Source organism: Zophobas morio, unplaced genomic scaffold (genome assembly GCF_036711695.1).
Source record: "Zophobas morio isolate AGI-343-1 ecotype UQ-CSIRO unplaced genomic scaffold, CSIRO_AGI_Zmor_V1 ptg000021l, whole genome shotgun sequence".
Classification (NCBI taxonomy): domain Eukaryota; kingdom Metazoa; phylum Arthropoda; class Insecta; order Coleoptera; family Tenebrionidae; genus Zophobas; species Zophobas morio.
In genome coordinates this window covers 14,766,399-14,792,312 of record NW_026972126.1, presented here as the reverse complement: position 1 = coordinate 14,792,312, position 25,914 = coordinate 14,766,399, and the positions used below count along the sequence as shown (strand labels likewise).

At 32.5% G+C, this 25,914-nt stretch overlaps 1 protein-coding gene across 2 annotated transcripts in view; it reads left to right on the top strand.

Moving 5' to 3' along the window:
- Window positions 1-25,914, top strand: part of LOC135132182 (neuropeptide CCHamide-2 receptor-like) — a 225,983-nt gene that overhangs the window by 166,724 nt on the left and 33,345 nt on the right. For both annotated transcript variants that reach the window (XM_064060171.1, XM_064060169.1), the window contains exons 4-5: window positions 5,784-5,893; window positions 23,650-23,906. In XM_064060171.1, coding sequence (XP_063916241.1) covers window positions 5,784-5,893; window positions 23,650-23,906 — 367 coding nt within the window. The remainder of the gene's footprint in view (window positions 1-5,783; window positions 5,894-23,649; window positions 23,907-25,914) is intronic.

Here is a 25,914-nt window from a genome sequence, read left to right as displayed (position 1 = left end):
TCGAAAATTTTTAAAAATGGAAAAATCGAGATGTCGAAAAATCAAAAAATTTTAAAATTGACAAACTGAAAAATGAAAAATGTTAAATTTGAAAAACCTCAAATTGAAAAATCGAAAAACTGAAAAATAAAAAAAAACAAGAAATCAAAAAATTTCGACTCCAAGAAATTAAAAAAATAGAATACATATGAAAAAATTCAAAAACTTAAATATCAAAAAATTGATTGATGGATAAATCGAAAAATCAAAAACTTGAAGAATCGAAAAACTGAAACACCAAAAAACTGAAACAACAAACTGAGATATCGAAAAATGAAAAATCGAGAAATCGAAAAGTCTAAAAACTGAAAAATTAAAACATCGAACATTGAAATATAAAGAAATCGAAATCTCGATAAATCGATATCCCTGAAAAATCGAAAAACTTAATAACTGACAAATTAAAAAATAGGAAAATCGATAAACTGAAAAATAAAAAAAATGAGAAATCGAAAAATTGAAAAATCATACATCTCAAGCGTCGAACAATTGATCAATGGATAAATCGAAAAATCGAAAATTTGAAAAATAAAAGAAAAATTCAAGAATCGAAAAACTAAAAGATCAGAAAACTGAAACATCAAAAAACTGAGATATGGAAAAATTGGAAAATCGAGGTCTCGGAAAAGTAGAAAAATCTAATCTGAAAAATCAAAAACCTAAAAACCTAAATTTTGAAAAATTGGAATAACAACAATTAGAAAACTCAATTGAAATATCAAAACATCGAAAAAGAGACCAAAATCGAGAAATTAAATTTGAGAAATTGAAACATTTTAATTAAAAAAAAAACGAAAAATCGAAAAAAAACGACAAATTGAAAAACTGAAAACTGTAAAATTTAAGAAATCAAAAATGAAAAATGGAAAAACTGAAAAAAAACGAGAAATCGAAAAATTTTAAATTTAAGAAATCAAAAAAATTAAAATAGCAAAACTCAAATATCGGAAAATCGAAACATCGAACAATTGGAAAATTGGAACAAAGAGAAATCATAATATCAAGAGATCGAGTTATCGAAAAGTCGAGAAAGAGCCCAAAATCGAAAAATCAAAATTTGAGAAATTGAAAAATTTTAATTAAAAAAAAAACGAAAAATCGAAAAATTTAAAAACTGACGAATCGAAAAATTGAAAACTGTAAAATTTGAAGAATCTAAAATTGAAAAATCGAAAAACTGAAAAATGGAAGAACGAGATATCGAAAAATTTTAAATTTAAGAAATCAAAAAATTAAACTAAAAAAATTGAAAAATCCTCAAACTCAAATATCGAAAAATTGATCAATGGATAAATCGAAATATTGAAAAATCGAAAAACAGAAACATCAAAAAATTGAAAAATCGAAAAATTGAGAAACTGGAAAATCAAAAACCTGATAAAAAATTTAAAAATGGAAAAATCAAGAAATCGAGAAGTGGGAAAATCAAAATGTCAAAAAATCTAAAAGTGGAAAAATCAGGATATCAAAAATTCGAAAAATTTAGAAACGCCAAAAATTGAGATATTGAAAACTCGAAAAAGCTGAACAATCGATAATCTAAAAATTTGTAAAACGGAGATCTTGGAAAATAGACAAATCTAAAAATAAAAAATTGAGAAATCGAAGAATAAAAAAATTTAATAGCCCAAAAATGCAATGGCGAAAAATTAAGTCATCGAAAAATTGAAAATAGTGAAACTGAAAAATTGGAAAATCGAGGAACTGAAAAAAATGTTTTTAATTTCTTGCAAAGAAGTAGGTATTTTGCAGTTAAGCTCCGCCCCCTTGGCTCACGGCGAATAAAAAAAATCATAACAATTGAGATAGCGCGGGTGGGCGGGCTTACATTTTGCCTTTTTGTTTTAATATATGTAGACTTCTTTTCACAACATGAAACTTAAAACATTTGTAAAATGGAAAATTTGTATTAGGAAATATATATATTTCCTTGCAAAAATGTACCATTTTAACCATGTTCTAAGTTTCTTGTTGTGAAAAGATGGCTGTGTACATTAAGAAAAAAAGGCAAAATATTTCGAAAAACTTGATCGGGACCATCAACAAGCTATTTTTTCGATTGAGGAATAACTTTTCCAGAATTTTTTATAGATTTGTCAAGTACTTTTACCAATAATAGCTCAATTTTCCAATATTCCTTTTCGACTTTTTTTGGATCGTCTTCGACAATTACCTAAAACATTTTTTTTCTAGGTTTTTATAGCTAACTTTTTCTAAAGTCAATTTTTCATTATCTCCCTCATTGATTTTTTTTCATTTTCCCGAGCACCTTCGAAAATTAACGAAAAACTTAGTTTTCTTGCTTTCGACCCTCAGAAGTTTTTGCGTTCCATTTTTTTTTTGGGAACTCCTACTTTTTCTCCAGAATCGCCAAAATAGTGCAATTTTTGGGTTATTTAAAACAATTCACTCTGAAACCGTACACATGTTTTGAAAAACTTGATTCGGGACCATCAACAAGCAAATTTTTCAATTGAGGAAAAATTTTTCCAGAATTTTTTGTGTATTTTTCAAGTGCGTTTTTCGCCAATAGCTCAATTTTCCAATACTCTTTTTCGACTTTTTTGGAATCGTCTTCGAAAATTACATAAAGCATTTTTTTTCTAGTTTTTTATAGCAAACTTTTTCAGAAGTCAATTTTTCATTATCTCCCATATCGATTTTTTTCTCATTTTCCCGAGCACCTTCGAAAATTAACGAAGGACTTATTTTTCTTGGTTTCGACCTTCAGAAGTCTTTTCGTTCCATTTTTTTTTTTGAGAACTCCTACTTTTTCTCCAGAATCGCCAAAATAGTGCAATTTTTGGGTTATTTAAAACAATTCACTGTGAAACCGTATACATGTTTCGAAAAACTTGATTCGGGACCATCCACAAGCAAATTTTTCAATTGAGGAATCACTTTTCCAGAATTTTTTGTGTATTTTTCAAGTACCTTTTTCGCCAATAACTCAATTTTCCAATACTCCTTTTCGAGTTTTTCGGATCACCTTCGAAAATTACCTAAAGCATTTTTTTTTCTAGTTTTTTATAGCTAACTTTTTTAAAAGTCAATTTTTCATTATCTCCCTCATTGATTTTTTTTTCATTTTCCCGAGCACCTTCGAAAATTAACGAAAGACTTATTTTTCTTGGTTTCGACCTTCAGAAGTCTTTTCGTTCCATAATTTTTTTTTTGAGAACTACTTTTTCTCCAGAATCGCCAAAATAGTGCAATTTTTGGGTTATTTAAAACAATTCACTCTGAAACCGTATACATGTTTCGAAAAACTTGATACGGGACCATCTTGTTGATTTTTCAATTGAGGAATCACTTTTCCAGAATTTTTTGTGTATTTTTCAAGTACCTTTTTCGCCAATAGCTCAATTTTCCAATACTCCTATCCGACTTTTTTCGGATCACCTTCGAAAATTACCTAAAGCATTTTTTTTCTAGTTTTTTATAGCTAACTTTTTTAAAAGTCAATTTTTCATTATCTCCCTCATTGATTTTTTTTTTCATTTTCCGGAGCACCTTCGAAAATTAGCGAAAGATTTTCTTTATCGATTTCGACCCCCAGAAATTTTTTCGGTTTAATTTTAGCGAAAAATTTATTTTTGTAGATTTCGACCTTCAGAAGTTTTTTTCGATATCATTTTTTTTTTTAGGGGAAACTCCTTTTTCTTGCCTAAAGCAATTTTTTGTAGATTTTGTGCTTTTTCGAACCAAAAATTCCAAAATTGTCCAATGAAATATGAGCCGCCGTACGAATTACATTTGCGGTCACTGCCACGGTTACACCGAGTGATGCAATATCAGCTAAGACGAGCAGATTACGCAAAGTGCCGCAATTCATTTCTACCCGAGACGAGAAATCCGCCGAGCGACACAAGGATATACACTGAAATATTTCGCAAAATCACTTTAAACATGATATTTTAACTAGTGGTTGTATTTGTCTCTTTGTTTAACTAATTTGTACGTCCTGTATGTGGTAAATGGTCCTTTAAATAAAATAATAATCACTAGATAAATTAATGATTTTTAAAGCGATTTTGAAAAATATTTCAGTGTGGCTGATTTTTCTGCCGCTCATTGCTTGTACAACTCCTACAAATCTCAATATACAGAGTGTTTATAAAAATGATTTTTTTCAATTTTCGAATGTAAAGCAAATTTTAGATTTTTTTAATAAGCACTCTATGTATTATAGTTTGTTTTAATTGATAGTTATTTCTCCATAAAATATTCCTGTACAGATCTTAAAAATAGCAATATGGCGATTTTTTTGTGAACATTTGCACTGCTAAAAAAAATTCAAAAAAATTAGAATAATGTGGCAACGTTGCATCGAAATTTCAAAAATAAACTATGGTTTAGGTTCTGCAAAGAGACTAATAAGAATGTACAGAAATATGTAGGATGTGCTATAATCTATATAAAAGAAATAAGTTGTGTGCTCTTCCTCAAAAACAAAACGCTCTGTATGTTACTCAAAGTGCCGCATAACTTTAATTTCTGAATTTCTTTCTCTCTCTAACAATTAATTAAATATCCACCGTACTTAGTGGTTCACCCTGTATATTTTAAATTATTAAAAACTCCTTCCAGAATTATTTAACAGAAATGCTTGTCTTATAAATTGTATTTTTCCGATTTTATTATTTTACAACACCTCATACACATATTTTAATTTCGGGTGGAAATTCTTCGATTGTCTCAGTAAAAATAAAATAACTTGTAAGTTGTAGAACACTATGTGAACTGCTTTTTGGGAATCTTAATTATGAAAATCAAAATCGCCACTCAGATGCTAAAACTAAGAAAAATAAATATAACAATTTTTAAAATTTACAACTAAAAATTGCATTAGTTGGACAGCCATTTGATAACATCACACGATGACTTCAATGGAATATAAATAAAATTTTAAATTTCCACCACCGACGCTAATCAAAGCTCAGTTTCTAACTTTAATTATTATTATTATTTGATGTAGCTACCGTAAATGTAATAAATAACTCTACAAATCCGTTGACTAATTACCAAGAAACGACTTTCACTCAGACCATTTAAATTGGCGTAATTTAACATCACAAGTTAAATTCTGTACGGTGTTTAGAAAGCAGTCAAACCTTCATCTCCACATGCATTATGTACTTTGAAAGGTAGCTCTTTCTGGCAATTGCCTGATTTAGTTGTGTAAGTCCCACAAACACTATAAACTCTGCCCGGCGACATTTTAATCTGTAACCATCACTTTAATGAGACGCTGCCTTAATATCATGAATGCCAACTCAATGTAAACTTGTCTACTACATGTAATTTATGAAACAAATACCAGCAGAAGAATTATTCTTGGCACCATGCATAATGTCCTCGTTACGCCACATAAAACAAGTTAACTAATGAAAAATAATTCAAAAAATGCAACAAAACTAGCAGTTTAAAGATTACAAACGATTTCGACATTAGTAAGTCTCTTAGTAAAAAATCACTCATCAATCAAGCAAGAAAAAAGATCTCATAACAAAATATGCCGCAGATCTCTCCTTTGCAGCGTCCGTCCGTCGTAAAAAGTTTCGACGCCACTGACACCAACTAATTTAACAAATTTGAATAATTGCGGATTATACCATAACGTTATTAATCACCTGTCGTGAACTCGAGAGAGAGCTTAGCAGAAGTGGAATCATTAATAAGCCACAACACGTTGTCCATGTCGATGGATTCACAATGGATTCACAATGGGATTATGGTTTCAGACAAAGCCGCTGACTGTTATCAGTGCCGGCATGATATGGTTGCTGGCTACTGTCCTGGCTCTGCCCGACGCCATCCGGGCCAAAGTCCACGAGGTCCCTTTGTCCTCCACGTAAGAACCGCTTTAGTGTTGTTTTAAATACGACGTTCCACGCAAACTGAACCCTGACATCAACTTGTTAAAAATAGTACTTATTATTAGATCAAAAAATTAAGAAACCGTGAAAGTGGCGCAGTCTGCGTGGAATGACAGGTATGTTGAGCACGAACGTGGTCCGTTCATAAACTATGTATAACTAGTTTATCGCTGGAAATTGGATGTAATTTAACGGAAACGAGTGAAACTGAGGGTTTGATAAGGGTTGAGAAACGGAGGGATAAGCCTGCATCTTTGAATTATTGTTTTTTGGTTAAGGCGATCTTCGAGTTTTCCAAGGAAATAAGACAATGCGGAACCTGCTGTCTTAATAAAATGTAAATTCAACAAGACGGATACAAAGTGAGAAAGAAGTGGAGCAAACGTTTTAATTATATTTACGTTGAGTGCGCTGTATCCATTATGCCGGCGTTTTATTAACTACGCATTTTATTGTCGTGATTTTGTGTAAATTTGTACGGTTTTAATTGCAGGCACTTTGTGTGCTGGGAAGCATAATTGCGTTAATAAAAAATTTAGTCGCACGGGAAGCACTTAATATTAAAACAAATACTTTGAGATTGAATACACAGTGGAAAAAGTCATTGTCTGGGTTTAATAAAGTTTGCGTTGGGAAAATTATTGTAATTGGGTGGTCTTCAGGACAGTGTAATTTCACGGTTTTGTAAGGCTTCACAAATCATAAGATACCAATCTTTTGGTTTTCGTCCGTCCGACTGTCCGCCGGAAATTTATTAGACAATTACACAAACTACTGAAGCTATTCCAAGGAACTTTTAAGTGTGTCACACAAATCTTCAATTCTTTGGTCTATTTCGTGCTTAAATCAACGTTGTCACCGAAAAAAGTGGTCTGGATCTTAGAAGCGTGAGCCGTGCAGCGTAGGTCAAGGTTTTTCGTTTATAAAAAAAATTAGTGTTTAACACATTTAGATAGAATTAACAAGTTTTTCAGCTGACGTCAGCATAATTTAATTACCCGTACTCAGCCAGTGTCTATTATTGGAACGCACTTGCTTATGTTCGGTCTGGAGTGCACTTGTCCCTAGGAAACGGACAGGGGCGGCTCAAGAGTTGAGAATACATTTTTATGAACTTCAAATGTGGTCTCCTGAGTGTAATAACAGTACATAGTTTTCTCGATTTTTCTTAAATTCTGTTAATTTTTGCTTTTTATATAAAATTTTCAGATTTTTGTTTCGTTGTTTGTAATTGAGATCGGTTTATTTATTATAGATGAGTGAGAGGGGAAACCTTTTTTTCTCTCAGTTTCCTAATATTATTATTGCACTGTTTATAATTGAAAATAACTTTAGTGTATGATAGTTATTTAAAAAACCATACAACTCTAGTCTTTTAAAAAAACTTGGTCACGTTTATTATTGTACACAATTCTAAATGAGTTTAAAAATTAAAACCTACTAGATAAAAATAATAACAAGCAAACAAAAATTTTTTATGTCGTGCAACAGTTGACACTTACTACCTGTGTCGGACAAAGACAGAAACACAAAGATATTAGGCGTCTCCGTCTCCTCTTTACGGGTTTCCATAATCTCATAAACACCGTCTAATACAACAAAATGACATTTTTAATCATTTATTGTTAAAGTACAGATCTTGTAATGTTTATTTGCATTATAAGAATTCCAATTATAACTAAATTAAGTTTGTAAGAAAATGTTGTTTACACAGTTGTTGTTGTATTTTAGCTATAATTTTTATTAAAGCGATTGATTATTAAATGTTTTTGTCACACAACACATGTTTTAACAGTAAGAACAATCATTGAACATCGACAGAAGTTATTGGAGCAAATATTTGAACTCTCTATTATATATGGATCTACCGGGTGTCTGGAAAATGTCCGATTAACTCTTCAGTACGCTATGTACGGGGGTTTCGGGAGTCCTAAAAAACAATCAAAAAATTCTTTATAGTGTAGATTACGAAAAAAACCAAATTTTAGAAAAGTAAAATTGGCAACACTGCACGCACCCAATCCGTGAATACCTCAGGTTTACTTTCTGATTTCTTAGCAACGATGGTAACTAAACTCACCTTTTATTATTAATAAAAGAAGCTGTTATTTTTCATTAATAAATAAACAAAAAAAAACATTTAATAAGGCATTTATAAATTATAAACAAAAACAGAACCAACAAAAGAGAAAAAAATGTTAAAAACTGCTCCCTTGTTCAAATAAGTAAGTTCGTACTGTTTCCAAATTTTGATCTTTTTTTTTTTGTAAGTTAGTCCTCAGTACTTGCTAAGATAAAACTGATTTTGGCAATGACATACTCTCTAAGAAAAGACAGGGTGGGTGGGCGGGGCTAGTAGCTGCTAAGATAAAACTGATTGTGGCAAATGAGATACCTTCTAAAAGAAGAGAGGGCGGGTGGGCGGGGCTAGTACCTACTAAGATGAAACTGATTTTGGCAAATGACATATCCTGTAAGAAAAGCGAGGGTGGGTGGGCGGGGCTAGTACCTGCTAAGATAAGAGTGATTTTGGCAAATGGCGTATCCTATAAGAAATTTAATCAAGTTGTTACAAGAACAGACACTAGAGGCTCCAAAGCACTTTCAAATTCTTTCCAAACAGGAATACCTAGAACCTCAACATTGTTTCAAATTTTTCAAAGAAAAAAAACGGGGTCCAAAATGAACTCAAAAACAGATCAGGTCAGAATTTTCTGAAAATAGAACATCAAAATCCACAAAATTTAACGGATTAACTCTCCGCTACGCTCGTAACAATGAACAGGTCAGTCTGGGAAAAATAGTAACAAAAAATTCTTCTCACATTTTAGTGGAGTTATAATGATTTTAAAATTGGTTCTTTTGCTACGTTTAACAATTAAACAATACATCCATTATCACAACAACTAGTAATAAAACTTTTACTTAATATTTCTCTGGCCCATGTACATGTTTGATTATCATATCAATTAGAGTGTTCAAAGATATGGTTGTTTTGTTTTGTAATAATTTGATAAAATTCCATTTGACAACAATGTTTGCCTGATATAAAGCGAATGTACAAATCAGCAAAAATCGAGTCAGAAGTTAAAAATGTTTGACGAATCAAAAATTGTCAAAATTCTCAAAATCCTACGTTCAAAATGTCCACAATTTATTTTAGGTGTTTTATTTTCGAATAAATTTAAACGAATCTGATGTTTTGTTGATGGATGAATTTGAAAAAATCTTTTGAGCTTTTAGTGTTTTATTTATTATCAATTTGAAAAAGTCTTGAGTGCCGCAGTATTTTTCTTTTTAATTCGGGAGACTCTGGGGTAACCATGGTGTATTATTTTGGGACCCCACGGAGTTTTTTTTTAATTACTTAAAACCATTTTGGGGGACTTTGGTGTTCTATTTTTGGAAAATTCTGACATGATCTATTCTTGAGTTAATTTTAGGGCTCGGTTTTTTTTGAAAAATTTAAAACAATCTTGAGGTTCTAGGTACTTTTGTTTGGAAAGAATCTGACAATGCTTTGGAGCTTGTAGTGCCTTTTTTATAATAATTTAATTAAATTTCTTAGAAACTAGGTGATCTGCCAAAATCAGTTTTATCTTAGCAAAGACTAGCCCCGCCCACCCGCCCTCTATTTTCTTAAAGTGTATGTGATTTGCCAAAATCAGTCTTAATAGGTACTAACACCACCCACCCGCCCTCTGTTTTCTTGTTGGTTATGACATTTGTCAACATCAATCTCAAATTAGCAGGTACCAACTCCCAGCCCGCCCACCCGCCCTCTATTTTCTTAGAGGAATCTCATTTGCCAAAATCAGTCTTATCCTAGCTAGTAGCTGCTAAGATAAAACTGATTTTGGCAAATGACAGACCCTCTAAGAAAAGAGAGGGTGGGTGGGCGGGGCTAGAATCTGCTAAGATAAGACTGATTTTGGCTAATGAGATACCTTCAAAAGAATAGAGGATGGGTGAGCGGGGCTAGTACTTGCTAGGATAAGATTGATTTTGCCATATGCGATCCCTCTAAGAAAATAGAGGGCGGATGGGCAGGGTGAGTATCTCCTAAAATAAGAACGATTTTGGCAAATGACATACCCTCTAAGTAAAGAGAGGGTGGGGCTAGTACCTGCCAAGATAAGACTGATTTTGGAAAATGAGATCCCTCTAAGAAAAGCGCGGTGGGCGGGGTAGTACCTGCTAAACTAAGATCGATTTTGGGAAATGACATACCCTCTAAGAAAATAGAAGACCGGTGGGCGGGGCTACTACCTGCTAAAATTAGTCGCTTCTTAACAGGCACTAGCCCCACCCATCTATGCTGTCTTTCCTCAGAAGGTATCTCACCCAAAATTAGTCTTATCCTAGCAGGTACTAGGAACGCCCACCCACCCTCTCCTTTTGGAAGCCCATGCAAATTTTTTTTGTAAATTATTTAAAACCATTTCGGGAGGCTTTGGTGTTCTATTTTAGGAAAATTCAGACCTCAGCTGTTTTTGAGTTAATTTTAGGACTCCATTTTTTTTGAAAAATTTTAAACAATCTTGAGTTTCTAGGTATTTTTGTTTGGAAAGAATCTAACAATCCTTTGGAGCCTGTAGTGCCTTCTTTATAATAATTCAATTAAATTTTTTAGAAACCAGGTCATTTGCCAAAATCAGTATTATCTTAGCAGGTACTATCCCCGCCCACCCGCCCTCTCTTTTCTTAAAGTGTATGTCATTTGCCAAAGTCTATCTTAGATTAACAGATACTAGCCCCGCCCACCCGCCCTCTATTTTCCTAGTGGTTATGACATTTCCCAACATCAATCTTAGGTTAGCAGGTACTAACTCCCAGCCCGCCCACCCACCTTCTATTTTCTTAGAGGAGTCTCATTTGCCAAAATCAATCTTATCCTAGCTAGTAGCTGCTAAGATAAAACTGATTTTGGCAACTGACAGACCCTCTAAGAAAAGAGAGGGTGGGTGGGCGGGGCTAGTATCTGCTAAGATAAGACTGATTTTGGCTAATGAGATACCTTCTAAGAGAAGAGAGGATGGGGAGGCGGGGCTAGTACTTGCTAGAATAAGATTGATTTTGGCATATGCGATCCCTCTAAGAGAATAGAGGGCGGATGGGCAGGGTGAGTATCTCCTAAAATAAGATCGAGTTTGGCAAATGACATACCCTCTAAATAAAGCAAGGGTGGTTGGGGGTTTGCTAGTACCTGCTAAGATAAGACTGATTTTGGAAAAAGAGATTCTTCTAAGAAAAGAGCGGTGGGCGGGGCTAGTACCTACCAATGTAAGATCGATTTTGGCAAATGATATACCCTCTAAGAAAATAGAAGACCGGTGGGCGGGGCTAGTACCTGTTAAAATCACTGGCTTCTTAACAGGTACTAGCCCCACCCACCCATGCTGTCTTTCCTCAGAAGGTATCTCATTAGCCAAAATCAGTCTTATCCTAGCAGGTACTAGGCCCGCCCACCCACCCTCTTTTTTCTTAGAGGGTATGTCATTTGCCAAAATCGGTCTTATTTTTAGTAGCTACTAGCCCCACCCACCCACCCTTTCTTTTCTTAGAGTGTATCTCATTTGCCAAAATTCGTCTTATTTTAGCAAGAACTAGCCCCGCCCACCCACCCTCTCTCTGCTTAGAGGATGTGTCATTTGCCAAAATCAGTTTTATCTTAGCAGGTACTAGGCCCGCCCACCCGTCCTCTTTTCTCTTAGGGGGTATGTCATTTGCCAAAATCAGTTTCATCTTAGCAAGCAGGGTTGGAAAAAAATCGGATAAAAAAAAAATCAATGATTTTTTTTTAAATCACTATTTGTTTTATTTTTTGTTTTTTTTTAATTGTTTTTGATTTTTTTATTTTTCTTTAATTTTTTTTAGTTTTTCGATTATTACTCACAATAATTCAAACTTTAAACGTATAGTAAGAAAAAAATCAAAAATTATGTGACTTTAGTTTGAACTTTTAATTTATTTTAATTTAGTTTTAAAAGCTTTATATTTTATTTATTTATTCCAGATGTCTTTTTGCTTTTACTTTACGACACTGCCAAAGTTAAAAGAATCGGAATATACTTGTAAATTGCGGTGTCTCAGAAAGGTAAATTGCGGCAGTACGCAAGTTGTACCCTTATTGAATTAAATTGCATTTAAAACATTGTTAATATGTTCGTAATTCAAAAAAAAAAAAAATCAAAAAACTCAAAAATGTTTTTTTTTTTAAACCCTGTTAGCAAGTACTGATGGCTAACTTTTACAAAAAATGATCAAAATTTGTAAACATTACGAGTTACGAGCTACTTATATCTACAAGACAGAAACTTTGACTATCTTCTCTAGTGTTTAGTTATGCTTTAATGGATTTTTTTTTGTTGATTTTGTTCTTTAATGGAATTTTCTTTTGTTGGTTTTATTTTTGTTTATAATCAATTATAAAGGTCTTATTAAATGTTTTTTCGTTTATTTATTAATGAAGAATAACAGCTTGTTTTATTAATACAGTATAACCTCTATAATCCGTACCCACGATTATCCGAACATCCAGTAAACCGAACAGAGGCTAGTTGAAGTCGAAGTCTCTTTAATCCGAAGAAAAACTCCGCAATCCAAACTGAACTTGCAAACATGCACCGACATGCAAAAATCAATATATTTAGTTAAATTTCGAAAAAAAAATCCAGGGATATAGATCCCGACGTGCTGATTCCAAAAATATAACGTGTTTAGGGACACGGAGCAATATTTTCGAAAAATTCCGCGTGGCATTTGAATTTGTTAAAATTTTTAAAAATTGCGACATTTCAATGGGTGATTCTCCAATAATGGTTGCAGTTATCGAAGAAATGAGGCCGGAAGTAACTTCTGCGCCCGAAATATACAAGAAAATATATTTAGTTAAATTTCGAAAATTGTCGAAAATGGGTCGAAATTTGCATACATAGTGAAAAATTTCATTTTTGAAAAAGTCGTCTAAAAATTCTCTAAAAATTCAGGGTTATAGATCTTGACGTACTGATTCCAAAAATATAGCGTGTTTATTTTTTGGAATATACATATTGATTATCCATTGTTTCTTAAGAAAACTTTATTTTTGTTTAATAATATTAAAATTTGTTTCTTGTTGAAGTTGTTATTAATTTCAACTTTTCCCCAATAAATTCGGATTATCGAGGTTATACTCTACTAATGCACAACGATTAATGACTACTGATTGTTATAGTTATTTTCCTAAAAAATAATAAGTAGATTTCAGTCACCATCGTTACTAAGAAATCAGAAAGTAAGCCGGAGGTATTTACGCATATGACATTTTACTTTTATAAAATTAATTCGCCATTTTCCAGACACCCGGTATAGCAACATCTGATGACATTAATATGGTTTTTTCAACTGAAACTGGTTCCTGAAGAAAAAAATACGTTAAACCTTCATGAATAAACCTTGTAATGGTATTATTATTTGTCTTTTCCAAAGCTTTTGTGATAATCAAATAGAAATGCCACTGTTTCACTGGTCAAAGTTCCAATCAACAAATTTGCAACATAACGCCCACATGAATCGGTTGTTTCACCGAGATTAAAATAAATTATCTTCTATAATTTGACGAATAGCCAGAATAGCCTGCTTTGTTCTTTGAAACACTGTGTCCCCGTAATTTTTTCTTAAGGTACTCTGATCGGGAACTGACTTCATGGTACGCTTTTTATAAAAAGATGGTAGCTTAGGGTTATTTAGTTTTGATAAAGTAATATCGGCCCTAAGGCATGGATGTTGGAGAAAGATTCTGCGAGCAAACTTCGTGACTTCACATTAGGTAGTAGAATTTTTCAGCTTATTTTTGGGAAGACTTGTCCGAATATACTGAAAGAAATCCATAAATCCATTTAATTTTTTTGGTTGTCTGTGAGCACGTCTCAATTCTTGGAGGAATTTAATAACATATAACTAGAGAGCGGATTTCTAGGTTTAATGCTTTTTGTGAAAAATGTAAGCACTTCAAAACTTTTTTATATCTGTACCTATGATACAATTTGGAGTCATTTGACACATTTTTTTTTTATGCTTATTTGCTTTTTTTTTCAATTTTATGCATAGCAAAACTTATATGCTTATTTAATGCTTTTTTCGACGAATATGAGTTTTAATGCATATTTTGTTCAAATGCCGGCTTTGTCGGGATGACAAATACTTGTTAGTTAGCCGTATCGTATCGTATGCATTTTACCTGGACTTGACCATTGAAGTACACTTACTCAAGACCCTTTCTGTGAATAGGTTCCGGTCGTTTGGGTAATAGAATTTTATTATAGGATTGGAAAAATACTCCATAGATTTTATGACTTTAAATCCTTACTTCCGTTGATAATGAATTAAACCTTTTAACCATATGTTTCGGCATTTTGCGGCAAGACCGTTGAAGATTTTCTAGAAAAAAGGATTATTGTACCCAACGACCTACCTTAAAATTTTTCTAATGGAAATTTTTAAGTAAATGAACCGTTTATTTCACAACCATCAGTCAATCGCATCTGTCGTACAGTGTTATAGGTACGTGGTTCTCCCTTGTTACATGTTGAGTTCTTTTTAGTAATATCTGCAATCGACATATTCCGGTTGAAAGTACTCTCCGAAAAAATAATGTAGGTCCAGTGTTTCAGCAAGTTTACAACGAAATTAAACATCGCATTGGAGATAATTATTTATGGTTCGCTGTCGATGAAACAACCAATAGTTGTGGAAGATACGTGGCAAGTTTAATTTTTGGAATCTTAAATGAAAATTTCCCTAGTCGAGGGTATGTAGTAAGTTTGAAAATGTTAGATAAAACAACTGGCAATACGATTACCAGATTTGTAAATGACAGTTTTACGTCACTATTTTTGCCAAATGCCGTACCGGCGAATAAAATTTTATTGATGATCTCGGATGCAGCTCGTTAGATGTTCAAAGCAGGGAATAATCTAAAAATATTGTACCCCAATTTAATTCACTCTACTTGCATTGCCCACGGTTTAAACAGAGTGGCTGAAGGAATACGTTTGCAGTTTCCTACTGTTAATAAATTAGTGGCAAATGGTAAAAAGATTTTTGTTAAAGCCCCACTAAGAGTGCAACATTTTAAGGAAAAATTTCCAAACATACCATTGCCCCCAGAGCCGATTATAACGAGGTGGGGAACATGGTTACAGGCCACATTTTATTATGACAAATATATCAAAGAATTTGAGGAAGTAGTTACGGAGTTTAGCGAAGATTCTTCTCAATCGATTAAAGATTGCATAAATATTTTGGAAATCAAAGATTTGCGACAAGAGCTAGCTTTTCTAAGAAGCAATTATCAATTCGTATGTGAGGTAATAGAAAAGTTAGAAAAACCCAACATGTTGTCGATAGATGCCATAAACTTAGTGAAAGAATTTAAACAACAAGCAAAAGCAGTAAGGGGTGATATTGGTACTAGAGTATCTCAAAAACTTGACGAAGTGTTAAATAAAAATGCAGGTTTCGGTGTTCTTTCCGACGTTGTTCGTGTTTTACAAGGCCAGAAGGTGGAAAATTTGGAGTTAGATTCAATATTAGTTGCAAAATTCAAATTTGCGCCAACAACGAGTGTGGATGTTGAACGCACATTCTCCAATTTTAAACACATTTTAAATGATCGGCGAAAAAATTTTACAGTGGACAACTTGGAACATATTACAATCATAAATTGTTTTAAAGAAAACTGAAATACGTGTGTAAAATATAAAGTCTAGGATTATTGTAATAATATTTTTTCCAAAGTTCTAAGAAGTGTTCTTTGATTTGTAATATGATTATGTTTTTAATGCTTTTTTGCTTAAAATAAAACTTTTTTATTGGAAATGTTGTCCTTATTTAAGCGCTTATTCTTAATTTTTTTGTGCGTATTAATCCGCTCTCTACATATAACAATATAATTTTTTTTTATTAAATATTTATACATTTACTAACATTTCCCGAACGTAATATAGGAAAGTGTTGTATAGCAATACAAATGGAAAATTTGATGACGTTGAAATATTTAAGATAGGACGAAACCAAGCCTTAAGCGATGTCGTTTGTGTAGAATAGAAAAATTTAGAGCAAATAACGTAAGATCTGTCTGATGGCTCCTCTGGAAACTAGAACGACAATTTTCAATTCACATTTGGACCAAAAGAAATGTTTTGCGATCACGTACCTACTCTTGTTACGGATTTTATTTTTATTTATTTTTTTTTGTAACACAAACATTTCTCCTTGTTATACGTAATGAACGAAAAAAAAAAACAAAAACAAAAAGCTAAACCTTAATCCACCTAATAAATGAAGATTAATTGTACACAAACGGATTTCCTAGTATCAAAGTTAAAACTGTTTCAACTGCTGCCACTTAACTAAGTACACTTAATTAAACTTAAGTTATCGTAGCTATTGACGCAGAGCTCAATAAGAAGTTGCAGTTTACAAATTTAATTCACTTCAAGTAGACATACTTGTAGTTTCTTGATGCAGTAAACTTAGTTGAAAAAGTACGGAGGAAATAATCAAATAAAACCGTAAAATATTCTTCCATTCGTGGCTCGGGGGCAAGCAAACTCTGCTAGAGTAAGTTACAAAGAACAAATGTACTTTAAGTTACAAATTGAAGAAGAATTTTATTTTGATTCTTTGAAGTTCAGTTTAATAAACGCGTCAAAAATGGTGGAGGCGCCGGGCGACTCGAAAATTAACATCACCAGAAAAACTAGTTCGTAAGACACCCCTTTCTCTTACGCACCATTTGTCACCTCCTGTTAGTTTTCATTACACATTCACACCAAAAGCCGTCGACGCACTCCAGCTCCTCTCTAACGACGGATTTTCGTCGTATATTGATCAAATAATACTCGCGCCGTGACATTAGAGCCGAAGTTGGCGAACTTGTTGCTCGTGAGCTGGACCGTAATGGCGTTCACTTTCAGAACACATGTTAACTTTTCCGTCTGATTAAAATTTCCTTAACTCCATTTTTTCGGTTTCCTTTAGGGCGACTTTTATCCTTAATCGATGCTGTCGAAGCTATAAAATAAATGGAAAGCTATAGCAAGCAAAAGTTTTTTTTTCATTGAAGAAACGCGCTCAAATGAGGATATAGGGCAAATTGGAAAAACCATTAGGAAGGTTCGAACGACGCTGCACTTGCAACGAATTGCTGGGAAAGTCGCCAAAGCGGGTTTTTAGGACCCCGGGTTTCATTTACACCAATTTGAGGCAAATGACTAGCCAAAATTCACTCAGTAATAATAATAATAATATATTTCACGATTTAAAATGACTGACCTTATTACAAGTACAAGCATAGAAAGTTTACAAAGTGAAGACCAACTGAAAAACGATGCAGTTGATTTCTTACAGACTAAAGAAATGTGAAGAACAAATCACTATTGAAGTTTCCACGACACGCTAAAAAATGTTCTCAAAAAACTTTCGTAGATACATGAGAATATAAACCCAAAAAGAACAAAAATCCAGCTCCTACTTCTTTGGCAACCATCCATCGATCTCCAGTCAATGGCACGGGCTTTGAAAAATCTCTAAACGCTGAAACTCCAGAGCAGCCGATTAATCACAAAAGACGTTTATTAAAAAAAAAAAAAATAAAGTCCAATTTAAAATAAAACAAATATCGACCCAAATAAGCGCAACAACTAAACATTTTTTATTTAAAATATGTAGTATTATATTTTTTTTTTGCTTTGAGTTGGATTACCACTTTTCTACTTCATTTATTAGATCAGAATTATTATACGCAATTTTTTAATCAAGCAAACAAATGTTTTAACAGCATAGATAATTTGTCATTGTGACAGATTCACAGATCATTGCGACATTATTTAAAAAGAAAATGCCTAAAATAGTTTTACTGCAACAAAAAATTGCCATAAAAAGATGTTTTTTGAAGTTTCGAAAAGTCAGGCCCGATTTTTCTTTCGAAGAAGTAACTATGAGGGTTTGGAACATATTTTCTGCAATGTAAAAATACGCTGCAAAATATATTTTTTTTTTCTCATAGGTGGGAACATCAACTGTGGCGAAAATTTTGTCAACAGGGGACCAAAATTTAAAAACATCACTATCTGGCAAGCGAAAACCAAGGGATTTATTTACAAATTATATGTTTCGGAAAAACCTAAAACGACAAATTTGGCAACTTAATGAAAAAAACGAATATTTCACTGTGAATACACTTTTGGCATATTCTAGGGAACACTTGGAATTTAAAGGGGGGCGAACCACATTATACAAAATTCTTAAGTCAATGGGTTATAAACACAGGGAAGTAAATGGTCGCAAAATTCTATGTGAACAAAAACATGTCGTTGCAGCCAAAATTACTTTTTCGAAAATATATTTACAGTTTCTAAATTCTTGTGAAAATTTAACTTTCGTGTATTTGGATGAAACATGGATCTATCAAAATGGTTCGTCCATTCGTCGCTGGGTGCACGATACTGATCTATAGAGAGCGGATTTTATGAAATTTGCATATCCGTTATTTTTTGCATATAAGTCTTGATATTTAATATGTGAACGAATCATGCTAATTAAAAATGAATAGAGCTATAAAAAAATTGCATATTTGCATATATTTGCCTTCTGCTGCATATTTCACGTAACAGGTGCATATTTTGCATTTTTATCAATTTTTGTGCTACTTTGAAAAAAAAAAATTGCCATTCGATCGGCATTTTTCTAGAAAGACGAAATTTCATGAATCATATTGCAAATATCGTCCTGAGCTTCAAATAACTGGGAAAGGTTTGGGTTTTATGGTAGTTTAGAGGAACCACTGAGTGTTAAGCCATCCTTCCAGGTAAATTCGGGTCCTAATTACTTTTGGAATTACCGTTCATTTCAATATTTTTGTTCGTTACTTAAGTGTATTAATGGTATGTTTTATGGTGGTCGAAGGGACGTTATCCTATTATTTTTCATCGTGAGTTTGCATTTAAGGCTCCTCCTTACAGTCATTAAAATCTGCCGAAATACGGCAAAACGCCACTTCCAATATCATCCTTACTATAGCACTTGAAGACTTGTGCGACATATCTACTTGTTCGTGATACAAAAATCTTCATGGAAATAGTTTTTATATTGTATTAAAAGCTTTCGTTTTTTTAATAAAAAATAAAAACAGAAAAACTTATTTTTCTCTTTGAGCAAAAACTATAACGTATTTTGGCTTAAAAAAATCTGACAGTGTAGATAATATTATTGCTCATCTGGGACTAATAATTATTTTTTCGTTAAGCTATCCATTTTTTAGTTATTGTTGATTAAAGCAAGACCTAAACAGGGCATTTTTTGTAAATGTAGGCAACCAAACATCTTCTTTCGTCAAGAACGAGCCAAGAAAGTGTATGATTTACGATAGGGGTTGGCCACTATTGAGAGATTAGACGGATTTAAAACCCTTGTTGAGAAAGTATGTAAATGAGGTGACCGTAGTGTGTTCTACCTGAAGGTTGTGGAATCGTACAATTATGTAGAAGTATTATATTAATCCAATTTCAGAATAACAAATAAATAACCGAGTTTAGATTTTTTACAAAACTGCCTAACTTGTTTCAACAGCTATAGTTAGTGCTGATCCCAAATGTGAGATAAATTAGACAAATTTTAAAATTATCAATCACTGAGAAAGAAAAGAATAGAACAACTTTTTCCAAAGCACACTATGAAGATTCGATTATATGTGACACTAATAATCGAATGTATGTGTTGAATTACTTACATATCTTTATACATATTATAGCCTCTTCTAAATTTTAAAATGTATATATTTTTTTTTGACTGAGATAGAATATAATAAATATAATGATATAAAAATAAATAATGGTCTGTAAATCATAAATCTTTTTTTATTATAGGACGAAGCTGCTGATTTCGACTCCATCGTGAATCAATCATTTCTGGGAGCATGGCTTTTAAATAAAATTTTTCCAAATAATTTTCCATTTCTTTCTCCCAAAAATCGTCATTTCTTTCAATTAAAAAATATTGTAAATCAACCTCAGTATATATGATGAAATAACACCATTTTTTTTGTGTTATATGAAGTTGTCCTTGCATTTGATACATGTAATCGTGCTTATATTTTAGTACAATCGAGTCGTCAGTTTCATTGATGACACAAAATTTAATGGTACCGTCTTTTATGGCATCTTTAATTCTTTTATTTCAGGCAGAAAAAGCACACTTAATTTCTATAATTGTATCATTATTAATTACTTGGGATCAGCAGTAATTATAGCTGTTGAAATAAGTTAGGCAGTTTTGTAAAAAATCCAAACTCGGTTATTTATTTGTTATTCTGAAATTAGATTAATACAATACTCCTACATAATTGTACGATTCCACAACCTTCAGCTACGGTCACCTCATTTGCATATTTTCTCAACAAGGGTTTTAAATCCGTGTAATCTCTCAATAGTGGCCAACCCCTATCGTAAATCATACACTTTCTTGGCTCGTTCTTGACGAAAGAAGATGTTTGGTTGCCTACATTTACAAAAAATGCCCTTTTTAGGTCTTGCTTTAATCAACAATAACTAAAAAATGGATAGTTTAACGAAAAAATAATTATTAGTCCCAGGTGAGCAATAATATTATCTACAATGTCAGATTTTTTAAGCCAAAATACGCTATAGTTTTGGCTCAAAGAGAAAAATAAGTTTTTCTGTTTTTATTTTTTATTAAAAAAACGAAAGCCTTTAATGCAATAAAAAAACTATTTCCATGAAGATTTTTGTATCACGAACAAGTAGATATGTCGCACAAGTCTTCAAGTGCTATAGTAAGGATGATATTGGAAGTGGCGTTTTGCCGTATTTCGGCAGATTTTAATGACTGTAAGGAGGAGCCTTAAGTATTTAAAGCGATAGAGATGTGTGTCAATATGTAGATAACTCAAATTAATTTATGAATTAAACCTTTTCCTGAACTTATTCTTCACGAAGGAACTGTGTTTTGTTGTGCCTGCTCTAATCCGATAAGTATTTTTGCATCTGGGGACGCAGTACGCAGTTTTTCTATTTACAAATACATACTTTAGAATCACCGGAAAAATTTTTGTTAGAATATTTCGAAAAATATTTAAAAATAAATTGTTACCAAAATAGTAATTAAATACTCGATTATTACTATTTTTTAATTCGTTCTGTTTACCTATATTTATTTTTTAGTATAAGAATATTATCTTAAAAAATGTCATTTATTTGTCAGTGAGATCTAATTAAACACTTTGCAATGTGATTTTTGTATTTTTTGTAATAAAAGGTAAGGTGTTTTTGCAATTTGTAAATAAATTTAGTTCGGTTATTACGTTTTTTTTTTATTTTTGGAGCATATGCAACTGCATATCTCTGCATATATTAAGAAAGTTATTGCATATTTGCATAAATTTGATGCATATCATATGATCATATTTCCCAAAATTTTGCTGCATATTTTCCGCTCTCTACTGATCTAAAAAGCAATCCCACCAACATTAAAAGTGAAGGATCAAGGTTTACTATTTTCCACGCGGGTTGTTCAATGGGGTTCTTGGATGGTTGTAACAATTTTTTAAATTCAAAAATAACGATAGAGACTATCATAAAACGATGGACGGGACAATTTTTCAAAATTGGGTGGTTAATCAGCTCATTCCTGCTTTGGCAAAGTTGAACCAAAAATGTGTGGTGGTTTTAGACAATGCACCGTATCATTCGGTTCAGTTGGATAAACCACCCAATTTTACTAGCAAAAAATGTGAAATGCAGGAATGGCTCTTTAAATATAGTGATGAACTTGACAAAAAATTTTCGAAGAGACAGTTGTGGGATTTAATTGAACCCTTCAGAAACAATAGAAAAAAAATATATTTGGTAGACGAGACATTAAGAGAAAGTGGCAATGAAATTCTTAGATTACCTCTATACCATTGTGAATATAATCCAATTGAAATGGCGTGGGGATTTTGTAAGAACTATTACAACAAGCATATAAATTATCAACCTTCATTAAAAATAGGGTGGAGAATTTATGGCTTGAGTCGCTTTCTAAATGTACTCCAAGCATGTGGCAAAATTTTTGTAAACATTGTGAAAAACTTATTTTGGCAGATTGGGAAAAAAATATGGGAAATCTTTCGTACGAATCTATACCTCCTTTCATTATTTCGCTAGGTCAATCTGATTCAGAATCTGAATTTGAAAATGACGGTGATGATATAGATTTTCATAGCGAAATAATGGAAATAGAGTGAATTGTAGCTTGTCGGGGGGTAATATTTTTACGCATCTTTCGTTCTAAATTTACCAAGGTAGTATGTGAAAAACTACCTGACGTACAACAAAATAAGTATAATTTTAGTTAGATCATCCACGTTGTTACTTTGCACCAAATTTTAAGCATTTTATTTTTTTTTTTAACTCTTCATGGACCTGGAGAAGGGGTATAGTAACGTTCTTATTAATAAACGTTTGGTAGTACTTAGTAAAAGCAAATAAAGAGCAATTACGTAAGCATTAGTAATAGCTATATAGATAAATCATTCAATTTAAGGCCGGAAAAATGTTTCAGAAGAGCTAAACCCATCAAAGCACTAGAGCAAGGTTGTTGTCTTTTACCAACCCTTTTAGTAATCTTAGAAAAGTGAAAAAAGAAGTTGGAAAATATGGAAATAGGCTGTTCACAAAGGTCGAAATTTCCATTTCTAAGTGGGGGAACAGAACGAACTGATGATTGAGAATTAAAGATGAGATGCTAAATGTGGCATGCGACAATAGTCGTATGTAGAACCCCCATTCGTAGAAAAACAATGTTTAAGTGAAATTTTAATGTTTGTTCCTTACATATGAAATAAACACTTACAAAAAGCCGAATAACTGTTTTAAATGGCATAAAGTTTTATACTTTCTAAGAAATGGATACCGTTAACTTGGTTATTGCTACTGAAAACTGAAAGTATCGGCAACAATGTTTATATTTCTGGCATATTTTTTAGCCTTTAATTTAATACAACATAACCTAACGAAATGCGTTCAGGGAATTTTTATTCTTCTACATCGAATACCAACAAACTCACTAGATTTTCATGGCCAACCCTACTACATAAAGATCGTCAACGGATAATAATAAATGGTTTAAATGACCAGCGCAACAAGCTATTATAAGCGAACGAAGCTCCAGACGTGCTATATACGAAACGCCCGCCAATAAAACTCGAGTCAGAGCTTCAAAGCGCCTGCAGCTTCAACCCCAACACAAAAAAGCACTACTTTTACCTAATTTACGTGCTCTATCGATAATGCATCAGGTTTTGCTTTGATGCGAAAGTTCAAAATGCTTAATGGAACAGAAAGGTGCAGGTGTCATGTGGTTTTGCGAGAACTTGGGCTAATTAGACCAGCAGGCATCTGTCATAACAGGTAGATTTTAACAACCCGTTGCTCTCAACTCCCGTTTTCACCATTTTAATTAACGATCTGGACAAAAAACGTGGACAAAGCTACCAATTTGAATTTTTCGGTTTAAATCTTCGATGAAAGGGATTAATTGGCGCTTTCGCAAAAAATTGTTAGTAACAAGAGATTAGTGAGCGAGCCACGAAGTAAATGCTTACATGTTTTTTTGGGGTGTGTGTGTGGTTTTTTTTGTTGAATTTATTGTGTGTTAAAGCGCGCTGTTGTATGTTATGTGTTTGCAGAAACAAGACGATTTTTGTCTGCTATCCATTCCCAAACATTACCCATGTCGACACGTATACGAGGTACAATGTGGCTCTCAAGGCTCTAATCTACTACATCATCCCTCTGTGCATCATTGCCTGTTTTTACGTTTTGATGGCCATTCGTCTGCATGCAAGCGCCAACAACATGCCGGGGGAGGTTAGAGGGGCGCAGAGTGTGGCGCAGGCGAATGCCCGAAGACATGTGGCCAGGATGGTACTCATTTTCGTTTTCCGTAAGTATAATAATTCTACATTACATACATTTTACCACAGCAATGACAAATTTCGATCTTACTTATCTTGCAGAGTCAAAACTGATTTCAGGAATGCCATTTTTGGTGGTATTCTTTGAAAAAAATCAAGTGCTCTCTTAATTGAACATTTTTCAAATTGTAAGTTCATGTAAGTCAAATCAAATCAGATCGATTCAAATCATATCAGGTTAGCTCAGGTTGGTTGGGTCAGGTCAGATCAGGTCAGGTCAGGTCAGGTCAGGTCAGTTCAGGTTAGACTTTCGTTTCAACATTGTAAACTGTCGGTAATTTTAGATTCGATGATCATGATTTTAATTTGAAGATGTAAAAAAAGTACAATATGTAACATATGCATAAAATTTTCTAGACACTCGTTCTTTAAATACTCGCTCCGCCCGTGATCAAATAAACTCGTGACTAAAGAAGCGTTTATAAACTTGTTACATAATATACTATTATCGTGCTCTTCTGGCGGCGAACGTTCGTATTATTTCAAAATTCTTTAAATTATCTAGCTAATCAGTGCTTTTTAATGAATTTACACTAAAATGGCAAAAACCACACTAACATATATAGAGAAAAATACATAGAAAAATTCTTAATTCTACAAAGAGAAATGAAAAAATTATTGTAGACTATTTTCAAAAATTCTTTGATATATAAAATTGACACTTGAATTAAAGAAATTTATTAGCTTGAATTATTCAAACAGTTCATGATCAACTTGAATTCTAAATTCTGATAGTACACTCACAATCCGAATTATTTAAATAGAACTTAGTTCACCCCTGAAGTACAACAGTACTACAAATCCTGCTATTTCAAAAAACTCTTAAAATTTGATTTTGCGAAATTTTATTTTCTATGATAACGCTTGTAAGTTAAAAAAATTGGCTGAAGATTATTTCGACAGAACTTCCCTAGCCTTTCAACAATCCCTTGCTTTTACGAAATTTTATCTGTAATAACCTCTATACATTTCACAATACATATATAGGTATAGGTAGTGGTAGTAAAAGTGTAAGAAAAAAAAAATCTCATGAAAAACTCGCGATCGTCTTGTTCCAAGTTACTTAGTGATTCACCCTGTATATACGAATATAAGCGGAGCTCGCACAAGATTATTCGACATCGCAGGGAAATCACTTGTGCGAGCTCCGTTTTTATTATTATATAGAGGCTGAATCATTAAAGCGTAATACACAACTTAGTTTTTTAGTAAAACACCCTATATATTTATATGTATATATTGTTGGATCTCTTTTTAGGCTCTATAACCAACAGTTTATCTTTCAAATTCCGATGCGACGTTGTCATGTCATTCCAATTTTCTTGAAATCTTTTGATTTAGAAAAAATCGCAGTAGGGTTATATTTAATGTCTACAATTATGTGGAGAGATAAATAAAGGTACGTGCTGTGTTATGGTACAAATAAAATAAAATCTTCATATATAGAGTGTGTATGATTTTTTTTTATTTTAACAATTCACATAGATCGATATTTCAGCATTTTATTCTACTTTTTGGTCCGTATTTTTCTTAAATATTTTCCATGTTGAAAGTTAATAGATATTCCAATATTTTACTTTTTTAAAAAACATATTGACATATTGGAAGAATGAAAAAAAATAGAGTAAGATATAATAATAAAATGCAGGATGTTATATTTGAAAAAATTGAAATATCGATATTTCAAGATAGTAAAGTTTCAGTATTTTCTTATAAACTGTGTATTAAAATTTTATTTATTTCGCACAACAACGAAACGCGTATTTTTATTTATCTTTCTACAAAATATTGTAACACAGATTTTCAAAATAACCCTATTGCGATTTTTTATGATCCCCTCCATTGTCAAAAATTTTACTCTTTGTTGTTACAAAGTGTAGGAAGAAACTAATGAGAATATTTAAAAATTGTAGGCATGGTGTTTTCTTTAAATAAACAAGTTAAACCTTAAAAACGGAACACTCTGTATAGTTAAAA